General features: G+C 50.5%; 1 protein-coding gene across 1 annotated transcript in view; it reads right to left on the bottom strand.

The window, feature by feature from the left end:
• The window catches only part of LOC118213038 (iporin-like), a 37,020-nt gene continuing 18,237 nt past the window's right edge, over window positions 1-18,783 (bottom strand). The window contains 13 exon segments of the mRNA XM_035391640.1: window positions 1-196; window positions 709-870; window positions 1,196-2,423; window positions 2,962-3,008; window positions 4,701-4,806; window positions 5,172-5,346; window positions 5,660-5,736; window positions 7,774-7,917; window positions 8,241-8,528; window positions 8,895-9,509; window positions 10,616-11,156; window positions 11,866-12,777; window positions 12,779-13,566. Coding sequence (XP_035247531.1) covers window positions 1-196; window positions 709-870; window positions 1,196-2,423; window positions 2,962-3,008; window positions 4,701-4,806; window positions 5,172-5,346; window positions 5,660-5,736; window positions 7,774-7,917; window positions 8,241-8,528; window positions 8,895-9,509; window positions 10,616-11,156; window positions 11,866-12,777; window positions 12,779-13,405 — 5,118 coding nt within the window. The 5' untranslated portion in view covers window positions 13,406-13,566.

The following is an 18,783-nucleotide window of genomic DNA, read 5'->3' as shown; positions in this document are numbered from 1 at the left end:
TCAGTGTGGCCCCGGAGGTGCCGGGGGCTCCTCACTGAGGGTGACGTAGACGACGGGCACCAGGCCCTCAGCGCCCCCCCTGGCACAAAGGAGCCAGTCCGGCTGGGCGCGGCTCAGCACCTGCAGGACGTCCCCCCTGCTGAAGCTTAAATGCCCAGGATGGGTGGCAATGTGGTGGCATAGAGCCCGCACCTCCCTGTGAGAGAGAGAGAGAGAGAGAGCAGAAAGGGAGGAGGAGAGAGAAGAGCGTAGGAGAGAGACAAAAAGTGGGACAGAACGAAGAGAGAAGGAAGGGAGACAAAGTGGAAAAGAGGGAGGAGGCAGGGAGAGAATTATTATATATTATAGAATAATATACATGTACAATAATATTTATATTTCTGCTTGAGCACTTCTGATATACAGAACTCGCCACACATGGTGTTTAAACATAACCAAGGATTCCATAAACCCACCAAATTCTCAGCTCTGTGTTCTTAATTAACCCAATTCTTTCTCCACCATAAAGCTGAAACATAGCAGTTTGATGTATTTTTGTATTATTCTCTCTGAACACTGTAGCAGTGGACAGTGATACACCCCCTGGGAATTCCTGCTACCCACTGGAGCCTCCTGCTATGAAGCAGAAGCCTCGATGCTAACTACCTGGTTTGTTACTGAACCCGTTATGTAGCTCAGCCATGTAAGCAGCAGTCCTGTTCATGTTACCTTGGCACTTTTTGCTGGGTGGCGTGTGCTTGCGGTTGCAATGCTGGGGGTGGAGCCTGGCTCTGAGAGGGCGGGGTCAGGAACGGATGTCTCCCCGCCCCCACCGTTTGAGCCACGAAGTCCAGCACCGATCTGTCCAAACTCAGCCAACCTGATGGTAGTCTGAGCCACACAAGCACAGCAGGGAAACTTCATTTAGTTTTAATTTATGTGATCAAGAGACTGCAATGATGTTTGGTGGCTGCATGCTAATCTATATTAGAACAACTCAGAGCCCACAACCAATTAACGGAGAAAGTACACCTTCTGTGACCCTAATTAAATGTTGCCTTACAAAAAGTTAAAATATGGAATAAAATGCACATGCACTGTAACTTATACTCGTTAAATGTGAACTGTTTGATTCCAACGATGTGCATGGCAGTAGAAAGTCGACGGAAAGTCACAGTTTGGGGAACACAGGTGAAGTTTAGGAGGAGCTCCTGACCTGGCCTGGGACCGGGTGGAGGGGCCCACTCCGGCTCCAAACAGCCTTCCCCAGCGCATGCTCTGCGTGGGCTCCCCCCGCGCCTCCGCTGGCTCTCCCTCCGTCGTCTCCGCCTCCTTCTCTCTGCTCCTCTTCAGCTCGCTGAGCACAGACTCGGGCGGGCTGCCCATCCACGAGGGCTTGGGCTTCCCTCGGGCGCCGCTCCTGGGCCCTGTCGCCCCCACCGTCTTCGGCCCCTCCCCCTCTTGGCCGGCCTCCGCCCCCTCCACCACGCCCTCCCTCGGCGGAGGCCGGGTCGGTCGGCGGCCGGCTCCGGGCGACTCGCCCGTCGGCCTCTTCCTCTTCTCCCACTTGACGAACTTTGACCCCTCGGTGGAGGCGTCTATGTACACCTGGGAGCTCTGCATGAGCTGGTACCACCATCCGGCCTGCCTGTCCCTCCGCCTGAGGCCGTCCCCGAAAACGTCCCTCTCCCTCCTCCTCTCAGTCTCCTCCTGCTCCTGCCCAGACTCTTCCCCTACCCCCTTCACCCTTGGTGTGCTCCTGCTCCCCCCACAGTCTCTCCAGAGCTCCATCTCTGTCGACCTACTGTTGCCCTCCCTCTGTGGCTCAGCCCTCTTCAGCCCCGCCCTCGCTTTCCTCAGCCCCAAATTTCCCATCTGCTCATCCATCCCGTCTCTCCTGGGCCCCGCCTCTTCCCTCCTAGAGCACAGCCCCTTTTGCCTCAATTCTGCTTTCTCTCTCTTAGACCCTGCCCCCTCCATCTTAGGCTCCGCCCCTCCCATCCTAGACCACGTCCCTTCTTGCCTCGCTTCCGCTCTGCCTCTCTTAGAGTCCGCCCCCTCCATCTTAGGCTCCGCCCCTCCCACCCTAGGCCACGTCCCCTCTCTTCTCGGTTCTGTTTTCTCCCTCTCTGACCCTGCCCCCTCTGCCCTAGACTCCGCCCCGTCTCTTCTGGGCTCCGCCCCCGCCGCGCCCCAGCCTCTCATCAGCTGGAAAGTGGAGCGTATGGAATGTTCCAGGCCCTGGCCGGCGGAGCAGAGCTGCTCCTTGCGGCGCAGGTGCTCCTGGCCCTCCTGCAGGAGGTGGGGCTCGAACAGCAGGTCCAGGTCGAAGGGCAGCAGGGACAGGGGCTGCAGGAGCAGGAGCAGCTCCTCCAGGAGTGGCTGGCAGGCCCCCTGGGACAGAGACAGGAAGCCCCAGGGCTGGTAGTGAGCCGCTATGATGTCTGCAGAACGGAAGAGAAGAGCAGGAGAGGAGCAGCGTTACACATCAAATCACAGATGTGCTCTGAATGCTAAATCAATGCAATGCACATTCTGATACACATAACAGTATGTATATGTGAACTTATGTGTCGGTGCTGCACTGCATGTTATGGTCCTCTGTCATGTAAACTGAATGGAGGAACACTTGTTTTTAGAGCTATGACACTGAGCAAATTTATGAGCACAGTAGACTGTAAAAGGTTAATATAAAAAGGGGGTTTTCACATCAAGGAGGTGAAATACTAAACAAACACATGTGAAGCATGCCTGCCTAGTCTACACTGAGACCCACAATGGAAGCAAGTGTGAACTTCCCTGTGTTATCTTCAATAATACTTTTTCAGCAATATGTACATTGCATATCTTTGTGGATATCTGAATGACTTGAATTTTTTTAAAGAAGCAAGGTAATTATCATATGAAGCTAATTAACCTATTAAAATCCACAAGCATGATTTGGTACACTTCCAAAAAAAGGAGCCATTTGTGCTCTCTTACCTTCATGAGTGTTCAGGTGATTGAACCAGAACTCTAATGACCGTAAGCTGAAAGACATACAGGAGACAAATACATGAGCCTGCATTTATACTATGTACAGCCCACATGAATGCCTATTAAAGATAATAGTAATAATAATATCATAAAATGCATTTACATAGTGTTGATCTAAAATATTTATGAACTAATCATGTATGACCTTATTGCTGATGACTGACGTGCTGATTCTGGAGTTAAAGGCATGCTCAGCCAATGAGGGACTTTTCCTTATCTGGCCCAGGCCCCTACACTACCATGGTTACAGTAACCAGAGATGCCATTTAGCCTGGCAGGGGAGTAGCTAATGACTGCCTCTAGATGACATTAATGGGACGCCGCTGACGGAAATGGGAAGCACTGCCAAGATCAATTTCGTTGTTATGCCGTTGTCAGTATGACTGAGCTATGGCTGTCTTTGTTCACGCAAACGAGGTATTCTGGAACTCGCTTGTGCAGAAAGGAATTTCCCTAGAGCACAGCAACACGTAAATATCTTTTTCAAAGCTCTGCAAAAAAGCTTGTGGGATCTGAACCAGCAACCGCTCAAACAGGACATGGAGTCTCAACTGCTTATCCAGACGACTGTCAAGTTAGGTTCCTGTGCATACCTTCCTGCCACACAGACCCTGGGTATGCCTTTCCATTTAGATGTATGTCCTATGTGCGTGGCAACTGCCTCAAATCCTACAAGGGGCCAGAGATTTCTCATCTCAGGAAATGAGAGGTTCAAAGAGCTGCCTGTGGGGCACTGTGGTAGTGTTTGTGATGCAGAAACATTTCAGATCTAATAAGAGAAGCTTCAGCTCTGGACCTTCACATTACATACTAGATATTATCTACGCATCAACAAAATTGAAAAAGAAAATTTTAGAATACTACTAAACAAAAAGGATATACAAATCTAACATGAAAACCTAAATAGGGAGCTCCATGAAAAGTTCACATAAAATTTTTCTTTACTTGGGTATTAATATCAAATCTGCTGGAATTTGAAAACCATCCTTTTCTGTCTAAAGCAGCAACACTTCAGCTCTGTAGAGAGATCTCCTGTGGCCTTGCCTGTCTTCTATTAAAAAAAACAGCCACACCTGTTACGCTCCATCTCTCCAAAAATACACATTTCCTCCTGGTTAAAATCTCTTGGAAGGATCATCTATTCATCGGTTGGCAGATTCACACAATAGTGCTAAGCATATACTATTTTTAGCATTAATGGAGGAAGAAGGAGCTTGGAAGTAGTTCTGGATTTCCATTCACCAAACAAACCAATGTTTGCCCGACTAGGAAGGCAGACCCTCAGACAAGCTGATGTGTCTCTATATGATGATGTGTCTCTAACACTAGTGCTAAAGCACTAGGTAAAACACACTAGTGCCATCAGTGTGAACAAAGAGAAAAATCCAATAACTGCCACTGTAGTGCAATGTATTAACTGTTGCTCTTGGAGATGCTGGATTTTGTTTTTACCTTAAAATCAGCTACAAATTCAGACCCAAGAGACCAGGGTAGTTGACTGCACAATCAACTGCTATAACTAATCAATTAAGAGCTGTCATCATTGAACACCTGCGCGCCCCGTAGCTCCCTGAGGGCTAAAGTCAACATAACAGATTTAGCTTGGCATCTGTGTTTTACATAAAGTATAAAACCATCTTTAAAATGTGAAGAGTGGGAGGAAAACAGAAGAGAAGGGGACTCACTTCAGCAGGCCGAAGATGAAGGCGTTCAGCCTCATGCTGTGGCTGGTGAGCTCCGAATACTGGCTCACCTTGCAGAAGAGGCTGTGGAGCACACGTGTGGACGGGCCTGGAGAGGGAAAAAAGGAAGGGTCATTGCTACTGGACTACAACTCCCAAGATTCTCTGCTGCACCTCAGGCACAGCTGACAAGCGGAGATTCCCTGACAGGGAATGGTGGTAACGTGTCCTAAAACTAACTTTTTTACCTCATAATTTACCACAGTTTGGAATCTGATATATTCTCTGAGGGGTGGGATCTAGGAGGGCGAAGTGCCCCTCCCCGTCACTATGTGGTTTTGCCAGTTTATCCTTATTTTGAAGTTCAGTCAACATTCCCCTGTCAGGGAAACATACTTTGACCAGACCTCCTTAAGCTCACTGCTAGAGATTAGTCAAGCACAGCTTGCGTTTCCTCTGTTGACCGTTACTGACCCAGCTGCGTAGAGGCCTCCACCACGCTCCAGGGCTGGTTCTGGCGCTGCCCGATTATCAGGTCCAGCACATAGGGCCGCAGGCCATCCTGCAGGACATCCCGGATGGCGGGGCACAGGTACTTCAGGATAAGGTGCCCCACGTTGGGACTGATGGAGCTGTTGCCTAGTTTAGCCTGACAGAAAAGAGAAAAGAGAGAACATGTCGTTCAGTGGCGCATGAGGTTCTTCTTAATACTTCAAATTATTTTTATCAATTACATATAGGGTGTAACCATCTATGTCAAAATGCTTCAAGGACTCAGGAAGGCTTCTCTGTCAAAAAGGAAACTCGGGGGGAAGGGCAGTGTGGGGAGGGTGAAGATGGCCTTCACAAGGCCAACGGATAAGCGGTAAATTTCCTCAGATTCCTCAGAGATATACAGGGCCCTTTCCTGTTATTTTAATCCCGGAGTAAAAATGTTGGGTTTGCTGCCAAATCAGCCGCACCTTCACGCCAGGGTCCCGGCTGGTGCCGAAATGAGCCACGATCAGGTCCACCGAAGTGTTGATGGCTTTCACCAGACCTGAGAGAAGACAGACACAAGATACCCAGTTAGGCTCATTTCCTCATTCCTCAATCAATGTCCATGCTAACGATGGACTAACGATGAATGTGGAGTATGTAAACACATAGGCCATGTAAGTTGTACAGGAGAACGGTTTCTAGTAAGCAAATGAATAAAGATATCAAGAGCATTCCTTACATGGTCAGTAGGAGAGTCTCTGAAGGCATATTTTACGGTAATGAGAAATGATTTCTCAGTCTTTCCAGCTGGTTAAATACAGGTAAAATTCTCCTCAGAAGCTCACCTGGAATCTCCATTTAAGGAATGCTCTTAATAATAATAAAAAATCATTGTTCATTTGCTCAGCAGATGTCCTTCTTCAGCTGAGGTCATATCCTGGCTGAGGGCGTTCATACAGCTGATGTACACAAAAGAAATTTAGGCTAAGCACTACAGCAGCGTTTACTGCACTGTTCTACAGCAGAGCCCCACACTCCCCCGAGATTTGAACCAGCAATCCTCATGTTACAAGTCCAGCAGCCTAACCATTATAATACACAGCCATGTTTTCATCTTGGTGAGTCCTCAAGCCTTCATTCTCTAACCCTAACTGCTGCATCAAAATCTCTTCATGCATGAAATAATGGCATCCCTCATTAATTCATCAGTGTTAGTGGGACAACGAACAATTAGGTATTTTAGGAATGTTACAAGCCTAATTAATGATGTGTGAACAGGATGCTCCTGAAAATATGACATCACCAGTTTTGCTCAGTCTAAATTATGACCGCAAGCTGTTTATTCACACTCTGCAAAATTATCCACTGTTTGTTTAAGTTCTCAGACACTAATTTCACTGGAGATTTTAAACCAACTGACCTTCATGATTTAATGCTTTCTTATTCTGTTTTATCAATGAAACAGTACAAAGAAAAAGGAAAAAGAAAAAACAAACAGCCACAGTATAAGCAGAATATTTAATCACACCGTGGCCTACATAATGCCTGTATAAACAGCAGAGACACACGTGCATGCTCCTCTATCTCTATATCTCTCTCTCTCTCTCTCTCTCTCTCTCTCTCTCTCTCTCTCTCTCTCTCTCTCTCTCTCTCTCACACACACACACACACACACACACACTGCTCCTGCACTGTGAGGTAAGGCCTTTTTCCCCGAGAGACCCCCCGCAGTAATTCAACCAATCGCATGCCAGGAGAAACTAAAGTAGGTCACGTTTGAAAGGAAGCCCCTTCCCCCCTGGGTAGAGAAGACACTGCGCCATCATGCGTCTTCTTCTCCCGCCTGTCTCTGTATCACGTACCACAGCAGACTAATGCGAACAAAACACCTCATTAACGGATCTTCTGCTTTTCCAGGGAGAAGGCTCATCATTCAGTGAGTGAGAGAAGAGTGTCATCCACCCCAGAGAACCCAACACTCAATAACTTTTTTTCAAATGATTTTTTCTGCTCAGCGAACTTGTTGATTTCAAATTTGACTTGTTAACCTTGTTTGAATTGATTTTCCTTGGTGTGAATTCGAGTTATGTCCCTGTTAATCTGCACTGCATCCCTAAATAATATACCAACACTGACCGGACTAAATCCGCCACTTTGACTCATCTTTGTGACATCCTAGCTGACATAAGCAGTGCGTAGGTCTCGCTGAGGAAGCCATTTTCCCCTCAGACCTGCTGCTTCATAGTCTACTCACACCCGAGGTATCAGACAGACACACACATCCCTACCAGGGACTCAACATTTGGAGCCAATCATTGCGTTTTACTGTGGAGCGCAAAACTCTGGTTCAAACAAGTCAGTGATTGACAGCTCCTCATAGCTCCACCCACTGTTGCGGGGGTTTACAAAACCTCATTTCCCAGACACTAGAACGAAGCTTTGTGCACGTAGGCCACCTTGGAGGAGAAGGGCGGCCCCACCTCTTCTTGAGGGCCCACCTCCAGACACCCCACTGCAGTCTACAGGCCACACTGCGAGGGCCCCGCCCCCCACATGCCCCGCCCTCGGACGCCCCGCCCAGGAAGCTTGGCCTCACCTCTCTTCTGCGCCAGGTTGATGGAGATGGACTCCGAGGTGGCGTCAGGGGAGAGGCAGAACTCCTCCGGCGGCTTTTCGGTCAGGGAGAAGTGGTCGGGGAAGAAGTCGCTGTAGTAATGCTGCCCGGCCTTCCCACTCGAGACTGAGGGCAGATAAAATATATAAAGTGAGGCTCGGTCTCAGCCTGGTCACTGGAGCTCCATTTGTCCAGCTGAAGCAACTTTAATTCAAACAAGGCAAATCAATCTGGATATTTTAACATTGCCATAGCTCACACACACACAGAATTACAACTATTCTTGCAACATGACTTGGACTTTTTAGAGATTAATGAAGTATAACTCACATGCAGTCATACACACACATACATGCGCGCACACACGCACACACACACACACACACACACACACACACACACACAGGCACACGCACACACACACACACAGTCTGTGTGAGAATCTGTACCATTTGGCCGGGCGTGAGCGTGACTGGTGGCTGCTGGGAAGTCGAACACATTGCGGCGGGAGAGCCTGCTTTCGGCGCCTCTCCTGGTGTCCAGACTGCCAGAGAGCGGGGTCCTCTCAACACCCAGCGGGGTCCTCTCAGTGCCCAGCGGGGTCCTCTCCACGCCCAGTGGGGTCCTCTCCACGCCCAGCGGGGTCCTCTCAGCGCCCAGCGGGGTCTTCTCCACGCCCAGCGGGTTCCGCCGACGGTACTCCCGCCATTTCAGGGCCTGAGGAGAGAGGTGGTGCGCTGCGGAGCGAAGGACACAGAAGCACAGATTCGATGAAGAGATGATGAACAGAATGAGCAGTGGAGGAGTGCGAGACAGGTAGAGGAGACAAAAGAGAGGAGAAAGGGGCACTTAGTCAAACACAGTGTGCCATCCAGGATTTTAATAAGAGAAATATGCCTGTGTGTATGTGTATGTGTGTGTGTGTGTGGGTATATAGACTGTTTTGAGTTTCCCATTATAATCAAAATTAGTTATTGTAATTGTAAAGTCTTGTATTATTTCTCATTGCCATTGTTATTTTTATGCAATACAGTTTTTTTTCCCAATAAATCAAACATGGGTTGAGTTGACCTGAGCTATCAGGCATGCTGTCAGACACCTACCATTGAGGGCCCGGAGTCCAGTACAGCTGAGCGCGGCGGCTGGCTCCAGCTGCACCAGGGGGCTGAAGGTGGCGGTGGGCGGGGCCAGCAGGCTGGGCAGCGGCTTGTGGTGCAGGCAGTGGGCGGAAATGGGCGGGAGCACGGCCGGGGGCGGCAGCTCCTTCTTCAGGGGGGCTGGGGGCGGGGTGTGAGGCGGGCGGACCTGCTTGGGGCGGGGCTCTAGGGCGGGGGCGGGCCCAGGCGCGGGGCTGGGCGAGGCCCGCGCAGGGAGAAGGCTGGCCTGCAGGGGGCAGGAGAGGCTGCGGGGGGGCTGGGGCCTGCCGCGGCCCGGTTCGGGGCTGGGCGGGGTGCAGGTGGAGCAGGTGCCCGAGCTGGCCGCCCCCTGCAGGCAGACGGGGGAGTAGCTGCCCAGCGGGGAGGGGCGGGCCGAGTCGGGGGCGGGCTGGCCCGTGGGACGGCTGTACATCTGGCTGACGTACTCGCTGAGCAGGGGGCGGAGCGGTTTGCTCTGGGCCTTGCCCACCTGGTGCTGCAGGGTGAAGGGCTGGATGGGCAGGGTGGTGGGCCGCTGGTCCTTACTGTACCGCACCACATCGCCCGAGGAACAAGAGCCGCCTGGACAGGACAGCGGGAGCGGGAGGAGAAAGAGGGGAGAGAGGATGGGAGGATAAGGGAGGAGAGGAGAGAGGATGGGAGGATAAGGGAGGAGAGGAGAGAGGATGGGAGGATAAGGGAGAAGAGAGAGACTATCAGTACTTCACTTATGAATCTTTTATCCATCATGAGTTGTCTTCGTACAGCCGCGTGGATTACAGTTACATATACATACGAACAAACGACAAACAACAAACACACACCACACATTCCTACATGCATACAAGCATGACAAATTTCAGATGTTATGTAATGCCTGCCGTGTCACGTGTGTGTGTGTGTGTGTGTGTGTGTGTGTGTGTGTGTGTGTGCCTGTGTGCGTCTGTGTTTCCGGCCAGAACGTCCCGTTCCCTCAGCCACTGGGCCCATTAACCCCACCGGAATGTGGAACAGCAGGAACAGTCCGGAAAAAAATTCCTGCAGGACCCTCTCGTTTCTGACGGCCCGGGCTGTTCCGCTGGAAATTAAAGGAAGGCCGAAGAGAGACGCACAGGCTAAGGGTTTGCCAAGACGTCGCCAGCGTGAATGGCATGACGAATTGCTGCTACATAAGGAAACTTTGTTCATTACATGCGTTGTATACTTATTCTCTTTGCGTACTTGTCCGAAGTATTCTGACGGATACCATGCAAATGCGTAGAAATCCATCACAAAAATGTGAAATGCCCAAACACTTTCTCTGTGCACAACTTCACCGTTCTTCTTTCCCTTAACCATGCTTTGGTGATGGCAGGGACGGCCAAACTTCTAATTTGGGGGTACCAAAAAAAAAAACTAGGTGTGGCTAGGACCCCCCAATGTACCAGGGGTGTCGAATCTTATCCCAAAAGGGCCAGCGTGGGTGCAGGTTTTTCTTTTAGCACTAAGAAACCTGATTCTACTTATCAACGCCTGGACTGAACACCACGATTAGTTAATCACTTAAATCAGGTGCTGGGCTAAAATAAAGACCCGTGCCCACACCGGCCCTTTTGGGATAAGATTACACGCCCCTGCAGGGCACAGTGTGTTACCGCCAGCGCCTCCATGCCTCCTGTTCAGACAGGTGAGGGGCGCCCTCCTCTCACCTTCAGCTCTGGTGCGCAGCTCCCGCCCCGCGGACTCCCGCGCGCCCCCGTCCTGGCCGCAGCAGAGGGGCATGGGGGGCAGGCTGTGGCTCTCCCTCAGGTGGGGCAGCTCAGGGGCGGGGCTGTGCTCGTGGGAGGACAGTGAGTGGGAGGAGGCGGGCGTGGCCTCCGCGCTGGCCCTCAGGGAGGGGGAGCCGCCGCCGCCGCACCCCCCGCCTCCCCCGCTCCGCCTCTTGCTCCGGGCGATCTCGGCGAAGGAGGTGACGCGGGGCGGCGTCGGGGGCGGGGAGCGGGCGGAGCCGAGGCTGAGGTGGACGGGGCAGCTCAGCATCCGCTCCAGGGAGCCCGCGGAGGGGGAAGGGGGCCGGTCCAGGGTGCGGTCGTAGCTGCGGGAGCGGGGGCGGCCCGTGGCCCCGCCCACATCCCGCCCATCCCTGCCGCTCGGCGGCGGCGGCGACACGTTGACGTACAGCTGCCCCTCGATCCTGTTCTGGGAGGGGTCCGAGCCTCCTCTCTGTGTCCCCTCATCATCCTCCTGGTCCTGTATGGAGGAAAGATGGCAGGACGGGTTCTGAGTTACGACCAGGCCAAACCATCACTCACTCATAACCCCGCCCTCTCCTACTCCCCGTCACATCTCATTTCTCCCATACATTACATTACAGTCATTCAGCAGAGGCTCCCGTCCAAAGCAACATCCAGTACAGGAGAAATATAATTTCCCAAATTAGCCTAATTATAACATTATAACATTCCCAAATTAGCCTAATTCAACATCACTGAAGCACTAATGCAAATGAATAATGCATAAGAATGAAAATATAAACCCTGAACACATACAGATTACATAACTTCAAAGTCCTTGCAAGTCTCATAGTAAATGAGTTTTTCTATTCCATCTGTAACTAATTTCTGTCCTTTCATATACTTTCACATTCTTAAACCAATTTTGGAAAAGATAAATGCTGTATGCTGTATCTATGCTGTATCTGCAGGTCTGGAAACTCAGAATACGAAACAAATGTAAATTGAGATGAACCAAAATGCTTTTAAACTGATGTAATTAGGCCACAGTTGGCCCTGGCATGGCAGGAATTTGACCCTGGACCATGAGGCCCACCCCTCAACAGCGCCTGAGGATGAACCACCCAGAAGACCCCCTATTATGCAAATTCAGCATAGTCGAAAAGGACCAAATCGCTATAACACCCCTAAAAACCCGAATAAGCCCTCATCTTTCCCCCTCGTACCTGGGACAGGTCCTCTTGGACGGCCTCCTCGCCCTCCTGCTCCTGGGGCTGCCTGAAGAGGTAGTACTCGGTGGCCTGGGTGGGGCTGCCCCCCCGGTCCTGCTCCTCGGAGCAGCTGCCGATGGAGGAGCCGGGGGGGCTGGGCGAGGACTGGGACGAGAGGTCGCAGGTCACCAGCTTGTAGTAGTTCTGCGTGGCGGCGGCCAGCCGGGCCTGGCTCTGCATGCAGGCGGCCAGCTCCGCCGCCTCGCAGGGCACGTGGTACGAGTTGCAGTTGGCGTCCAGGGCCTCGGGGGTCTGGCAGGCGCAGGAGGAGGGGCAGGGGCCGCCCTCCCGGGGAGAGGCCCCGGCGACGGCCCGGAGATCGGTCGGCGAGACGTGAAGGTCCAGGTAGAAGGCGCCCCCCGGCTCGGGGGAGGAGGAATTGCAGGACTGCTCGGCGGAGCTGTTGAGGTTGGGCGGCTTGGCGGGCACGGCGTTGTTCATCTTGTTGTAGATGGCGCTGAAGTTGACCAGCACGCCGTCGGAGCTGTTGCAGGAGGAGTCGCTGCCGTAGCCCGTCGGGCCCTCGGGGAAAGCTTCCGGAAAAGGCTCGGGAAGGCTGCAGCAGCAGCAGCGGCGGCGGGAGGAGGAGGGCGGGGCAAAGTCGCAGCTGGAGCCGCAGCTGCACGTCTGGCCGCGCTGGCTGCCCCTGGGGGGGACCTCGTCGTCCTCCTCCTCTTCGTCGTCCTCCTCGTCCTCCTCCTCCTCGCCCCACTCCTGCTCCCCGCAGTCCATGGACAGGGTGGAGCCGCTGCTGCCATGGCGACACTGGCGTTCCAGCCCCAGCAGGTTCAGGCCTTCCAGCCTGGTGGCGGCTTTTAGGGCTCCGATTCGGGCCCCCTCCAGGGCAGCCTCCGGCCCCCCCCGCCAGGCCCCCAAAGGCACTCCAGGACCGGCGGCCGCTCATCAGGAAGGCTTCGGGGGGGAACCCCACATCGTGCAGGTGAAAGGGTGACACCCCCGACCCGTTGTCCATGGCGCCGTTGGAATTGCCGTGGAGGTGGAAGGAGGAGTCCTCCAGGTAGCCGTTCAGGTTGTCTCCTTCATCGTCCTCGTCGTACTCCTCGTCGTCCTCCTCGGCGTTGAGGAGGAAGGGGTTGTGCCGGAGCGGGTTGCCCTTGTCCCGGCCCTTGGGACCCAGGGGCAGGAGGGGCGGGTCCTCCGAGTTGTTGGAGGTGAAGGAGGAGGAGTCGCTGACCAAGCTGCCGCCCCGGCGGCCCGCGCCCTCCATCCCTCCGCCCTCGCCCCCGCCCCCGCTCCCGCTGGAGCAGCTGCTGCTGGAGGTCTGGATCAGGCTGCTGTACACCAGCGCCTCCCGGGACACCACGTCCCGCTCGGGCAGCGAGGTGGTCCGCGTCAGGCCCAGGTTGTCCGGGGTGCAGAAGGGCGTGGCGTGCTTGGAGGACCCGCAGCACTGCCGGCCCGGGACCTGGCAGTGCACCAGGGGGATGTGATGCACAATCAGGGTCTCCCCCGAAAGCTTGGGGGGGCTGTCCATTCTCTCTGCAGTAAGGGCTGGTGAGGGCAGGACTGCAAAAGGTCTGTGCTGGGGGGGGGGGGGGTTTAGTTCAGACAGTTGACACCGGGACCTGAGTTACGGAACTCTGGGAAGGAGGCGATGACGTGGGAGCAGGAGTCCCCATAGTCCGAGTGAAACATCTGAAACGAGACGGAAACGGAAAGCCGGAAGGGTCAAACTTACGCAGAGCATTTGTGTTCAGTACACCACTTACACAGAGAAACTTTTTTTTATTTTTTAAAAAGGAATAAACCTTCTCTTTCTCAAATGGCAGCAGGCAGCAGGTCTAGTGGCACTCAGCTGTGAATAGTGAAGTGTGCCACACCTCTAAAAATACTCAGCTCACGCTCCGTCAAATCCCCCCGCTTCTAATTATAACAATGTCCCGCGGTTTTGTGTAGCAACAAAAGAGTGAGGAGGACTAAGAGGAGTCATGTGCCGGGAGTGGGATAAACAGCACGGCAGTGGGAGGCGTTTCAGGGCCCATATTCACAAAGCATCGGCTTTCTGAGATCAGGTTTCCTCGGTCCTCATCCTACCATTTCCATTACGAGCTAAAATGCGTTCCTGGTCAGAAAGTGGGCCCAGATTGACAGAGCTATCTCAGGCAAATTCCCAGAACGTGCCCATTACTTCCTAACCTGAGTTATGGCCTTAAAAGCGCAGGCAGTCACGCACACCCTCAAATGCCAACATGCCAACTGGCCCACTTACAGTACCATCCCACATAATGAGTTTGAAAGTGAGTCGACAAGTTAGCCCTATTTATCAAAGACACTGCAAGAAACCCTTCAGAGACACCAAACGGCACACAGAGGTCACCAACAGTAAGAAACCAAAACGTGACACAGCGAGGTCACCAACAGTAAGAAACCGTGCCCCAAACCAAACAGCGGAAGTATCTGAGTGGCGAAGGAACACGTGTAGTCTTACCCAGGGCTACTGGGACAGGATTCACGTAATGTTATCTTGACTACTGGACTCCAAAATAGTGTTTTCACCTTTCCTCTGTGCTAACAGTTATGCATATAAGGAGGAGACCACTTTCCGCCAGTAGTATGGCTCTATACGGATCACTATCTAACTTGGTGGACGTGGATGTGTCTCTAGCTCGTGTAGCCTGCATAAATACAAATGTGTGCCCTGCTACAAGAGTAGAGTATAAGCTAGTGACTACAGGGTGCAGATATCTAGAGTTCTATATGTAGGTTAGGTTTGCAGTGTTAAGCGTCAACGAATGCCCGGCTAAAATGGATGTAGTTTACTGTTCAGTGTGTTCAGTAATAATGATACACAATATACAATGGTCCGAAATGTGAGAGGTGAAATGGCTTTGCGCATGCGTAGGAGTCATGCGTGATGCGGAGGTGACCATGTTGATGAGTCTCCCCGAACCATTGCACTTCTGTTCTTACATCCAAGGCAAAACCCCAAGTCATAAAATAAAAACACAATCATAACAAAACAGTGACAGAATGAATCCAGCTTGCGCTATCTCTGCAAGCATGCCACACTGGGTTAACCTTTGTAGCTGAGACACCAACTTATTCCCCATGACATCGGCTTGCCAGCAATACAAAACATGATTACACTGTGTTATGGAGAACCTATGTTTTACATAATGCTGATCCAATTGGATGTTTTGCAACTGAGCACTGTCTCTTTATCACACTCGCTGACTCCCTGTCAGCACAGTAAACAGTCTGTTTTCTTTTGGAGGTCTGACAAGGAGCACACTTCCGTAAACCGCCTGACAACATCAATGTCTGGGGAAGTAAACAACAGGATGGGTCCTCGGGAATTGAAGAAGTTCCCATAATGTTAAACAGTTAATTTACTGAATTTCAGTTTCCTGAACTGAAATGGAATTGAGCCCCGACCTTGATGAAAGCTCAACTGATGACAAGAGGAAATGCTGAAATCAAAAAGCTACAGGTGGGCAGGAGACAGAGGCTCTGTCCGTGTGGTGGTGAGCTTGGGAATTAGACCAATCCAAAATCCACTTAAGTGAATGACAAAACATCTTCTGCCAAATAATTGCACCTGCCAAACAATTCCCAAACCCCCTCACCACCACCGCACAGGTACACAATGTTCGAGTCACAGGAACTAACTCCCTGCAAGACGTACTGTAAATAGGACAATTTGACAGCTAAAGATGCCCTTGGCTGGCACATTTGAGGGTAAGGCATACTTACATAAAAAACAGATATTACAGGCTCTCTGATGACTTCACTGAGACTGAGATGGTGATTTTGAATGATACCTTACAATTTAGGCCTATGTCTTCCCTGTGTTAAACATTCAACAGACTTGTAATGCATTATACAGGAATCATGAATTAATCACAAAGGGTAAATTAACGGTTTAATGAGTTGCTAGCTGCCACAGTATCACACCCTGCTGAGCTGAAATGGTTAATTTTACAAATGACAGTTCCACACATTCCTTTGTGTCATGCACAGCCACACATACACGCACGCAGGAGTACACACACATACGTATACATATGCATGCATGCGCACACACACACGCACAAGAGCACATATGCACATTTGCACACATACACACACACACACACACACACACACACACACACACACACGTATGCACATTCTCTTCTCTCCATAATCGTTGGAGTATACACAACCTTTAGTAGCTGGGACAGCTGCAAGTCAATTCCAATACCTTGGCGAAACGTAAAATTGCAGGAAGGCATGCAAAGCTCTCTCCCTGGTAAAAGTCCAGCACTGGCACACCATGTGGGCACCAGAGAACTGGCATACACTGAAATACCGAGCCCCCACACTCACAGCACACCGAACCTTCAGCCAGGCTGCCGGTCCTGTGACTCAGCGTGCTACATGTGTAGGTTGTGCTTGGGTCACCTCCAAATACGGTTCCAAAGCCAAAGTCTGAACATGAAAATGTATTCATTTAATTAATTTAGCCACGAACCTTGCTAACATGTGACCGCAGCAGGATCAGGAAGCAAGGTTCAAGAAGGGTCCATCAAGTGAGGTCATCAAGTAGCAGGGAGAACCTAACAAAGATTATCCCTCCCTAGATGTACACCAGGCTCGCTCTTCATACCTGCATATTCAAATACGCTACTTTACTTGGCCTGTCTATGTTACCAGCTAGTTAAAAACCCCAGGCTAAAATATGCCCAACCAACACAATTAGGCTATTTGCTCAGCCTAACTTTCACTACTTGCACAAGGCCGTGAAGCAGAGAACGGGCACCCACTCGAAACAGGGTTCCTTTTTTTAAAATCACCACTGTAATACACACACACACACACACACACAAAGAAAATTCATTCTCTTCTCAAGCTTTCTTGCTGAACTGGTTCACTGCCCGTGGCTGGTCAATAGGACAGCAACGTGCAGCAATTACAGGGCAATGAACCGGCAGCCTCTCTGGAGGTCTGTCACTGTGCTCGTCAGAAGGAGGATAAATGTGGGTCAGGGTGTAGTTTTACACATCCTCCATTCACTAAACACAGAGAACTCAGTGAAAACCACTGATTTTTAGAAACACACCAGACATCCAGCTCAGTACTCTTGATGCAAAGTTCTGTCTGCTTACTGCTGAAACTGAAACATCCCAATTTGATGCATTTTCTGAATAGGGGCGAGCCCATGGACAATACTGTGGCAGCAAAGGTTCGGTGCTGTAATACAGAATTTTGAACTCCCATTTTATGAATTACAATGATGATTACAAACATCTTGTAAAAGTTCTTATCCTTGCAGAACAACAAGAAAAAAAAACCCTTCAAACAATTAGCCTCATAACCACTTTGCAACAGGTCATTGTGAACTGAGACTATACAGAGAAAAGCAGGACTAACATTTAATGGGAAAGTGTTTTTTGTTGGACAAGTATCTAATATTCAGGAACGATAAACAATACTAAGAAAATCAGCCACCACTGTGCTGCTCTCAGTGTGAAAAGGGCAATTTTATGCAACATTGACAGTGGGAACAATGCCTTAAATCATGGCATTTGAAAAATACCATCATCAAATAGGCCTACATATTAAATTTCTTGCGGCATTGACTCTCATAGTCCCTTTAGGGGAGCCACACATTTGCACTTAAATTAGCCTTAATTAGCTCATGTAGGACAAATTAGCCTAAATCGCTAGCTCAGCTGTTCATAAACTTGTGAGCTGAAACAATTAGACATTCAGGCACCCCTTTAAATATTCATTTAAAAAAATGAACGACTGGTACTTCAAACAAAAATAGCTTAGAATTATGGTTCTGATATTTTTGTCAAAAAGCGTGTTAACATGGGAATGGTTTATGCCATTTTGCTGTACATTGAACTGCTATAGCAACATTAAAAAATGTTACGAGTAACAGTGTAGCAAAACAGAACACTGCAATGCTATGGGGTTTGACCATTCAAGCCTGATATCTCAAAACTGAACATATTTAGAGACAGAACACTTTCATTCCAAGCTCCAGGTGTGTACAGTCAGTGCATTCACAGCCAATAGCTTATACGCTTTTAAAAGGCACGCACGAGATCTTTCCCTATGTGTTCATATGGGCTTCCTCATAATATAATCAAACATAAGAGCGGCACTGGTAATGGTCGATTAAAGAACAACGGTCAGCATCATGTGCATTACAGAGTATCAATGCATTTGACAGCGGGGTTCTATGTTAGCGTGCGCTAAGCGGCATTAACAATATTAGTCTGAGCCGGTGACCTGAATTATTAGTTCGACCCACAGAGTCCGCCTACGTTAAACGACACTATAGAGTTAATGTACTACGCAATCTCGGTAACCCCGCTAATGGGCTTTGTGTGTTCCCAGATGCGCAGCAACATGGAGTCGAATGCCCCAGCGCAGCATGACGGTACAGCACACTGCCCCGCCATTAAAATTCTCACAACACTCTCCGCAAACATCTTCCTGCGAGGGCAGCATTTTCCACGAAAACGAATTTTAGACCGCAAAGTGTTCATCGGAAAGGGAAGCTTCCGGCACACGTCAGTTAGGCTGTTTTGCAAGCCGTAGCTACGTTAGAGTGAGGCTGTGTTTGGGGTTAACACAGCTCTCAGGCACTGAAAAACGCAATTGGGATATAATGGGAGAAAACGTGTATTCTGCGAAGACCTTTTTAAGCATTTCAGTTCATTGAAGCTGCTGTGTTTCATCTATGCCTCCAGGACATAACGACTGCAGAAAAAAAACAATTCCAGACAGAAAACCTCTACCTACACCAAAGTCTGATGACAGGAATCACTGCCAGGAACTGCTGCCAAAAGAAAACAGCAAATAACAACAACAGCATGTCACACTACCCTGGCCTGAGCTCCACAGAAGACCCACGAT

This window comes from Anguilla anguilla, chromosome 14, assembly GCF_013347855.1.
Source record: "Anguilla anguilla isolate fAngAng1 chromosome 14, fAngAng1.pri, whole genome shotgun sequence".
Classification (NCBI taxonomy): Eukaryota; Metazoa; Chordata; class Actinopteri; order Anguilliformes; family Anguillidae; genus Anguilla; species Anguilla anguilla.
The sequence above is the reverse complement of the archived record's forward strand: the minus strand, read 5'-3'. Positions and strand labels throughout refer to the sequence as shown.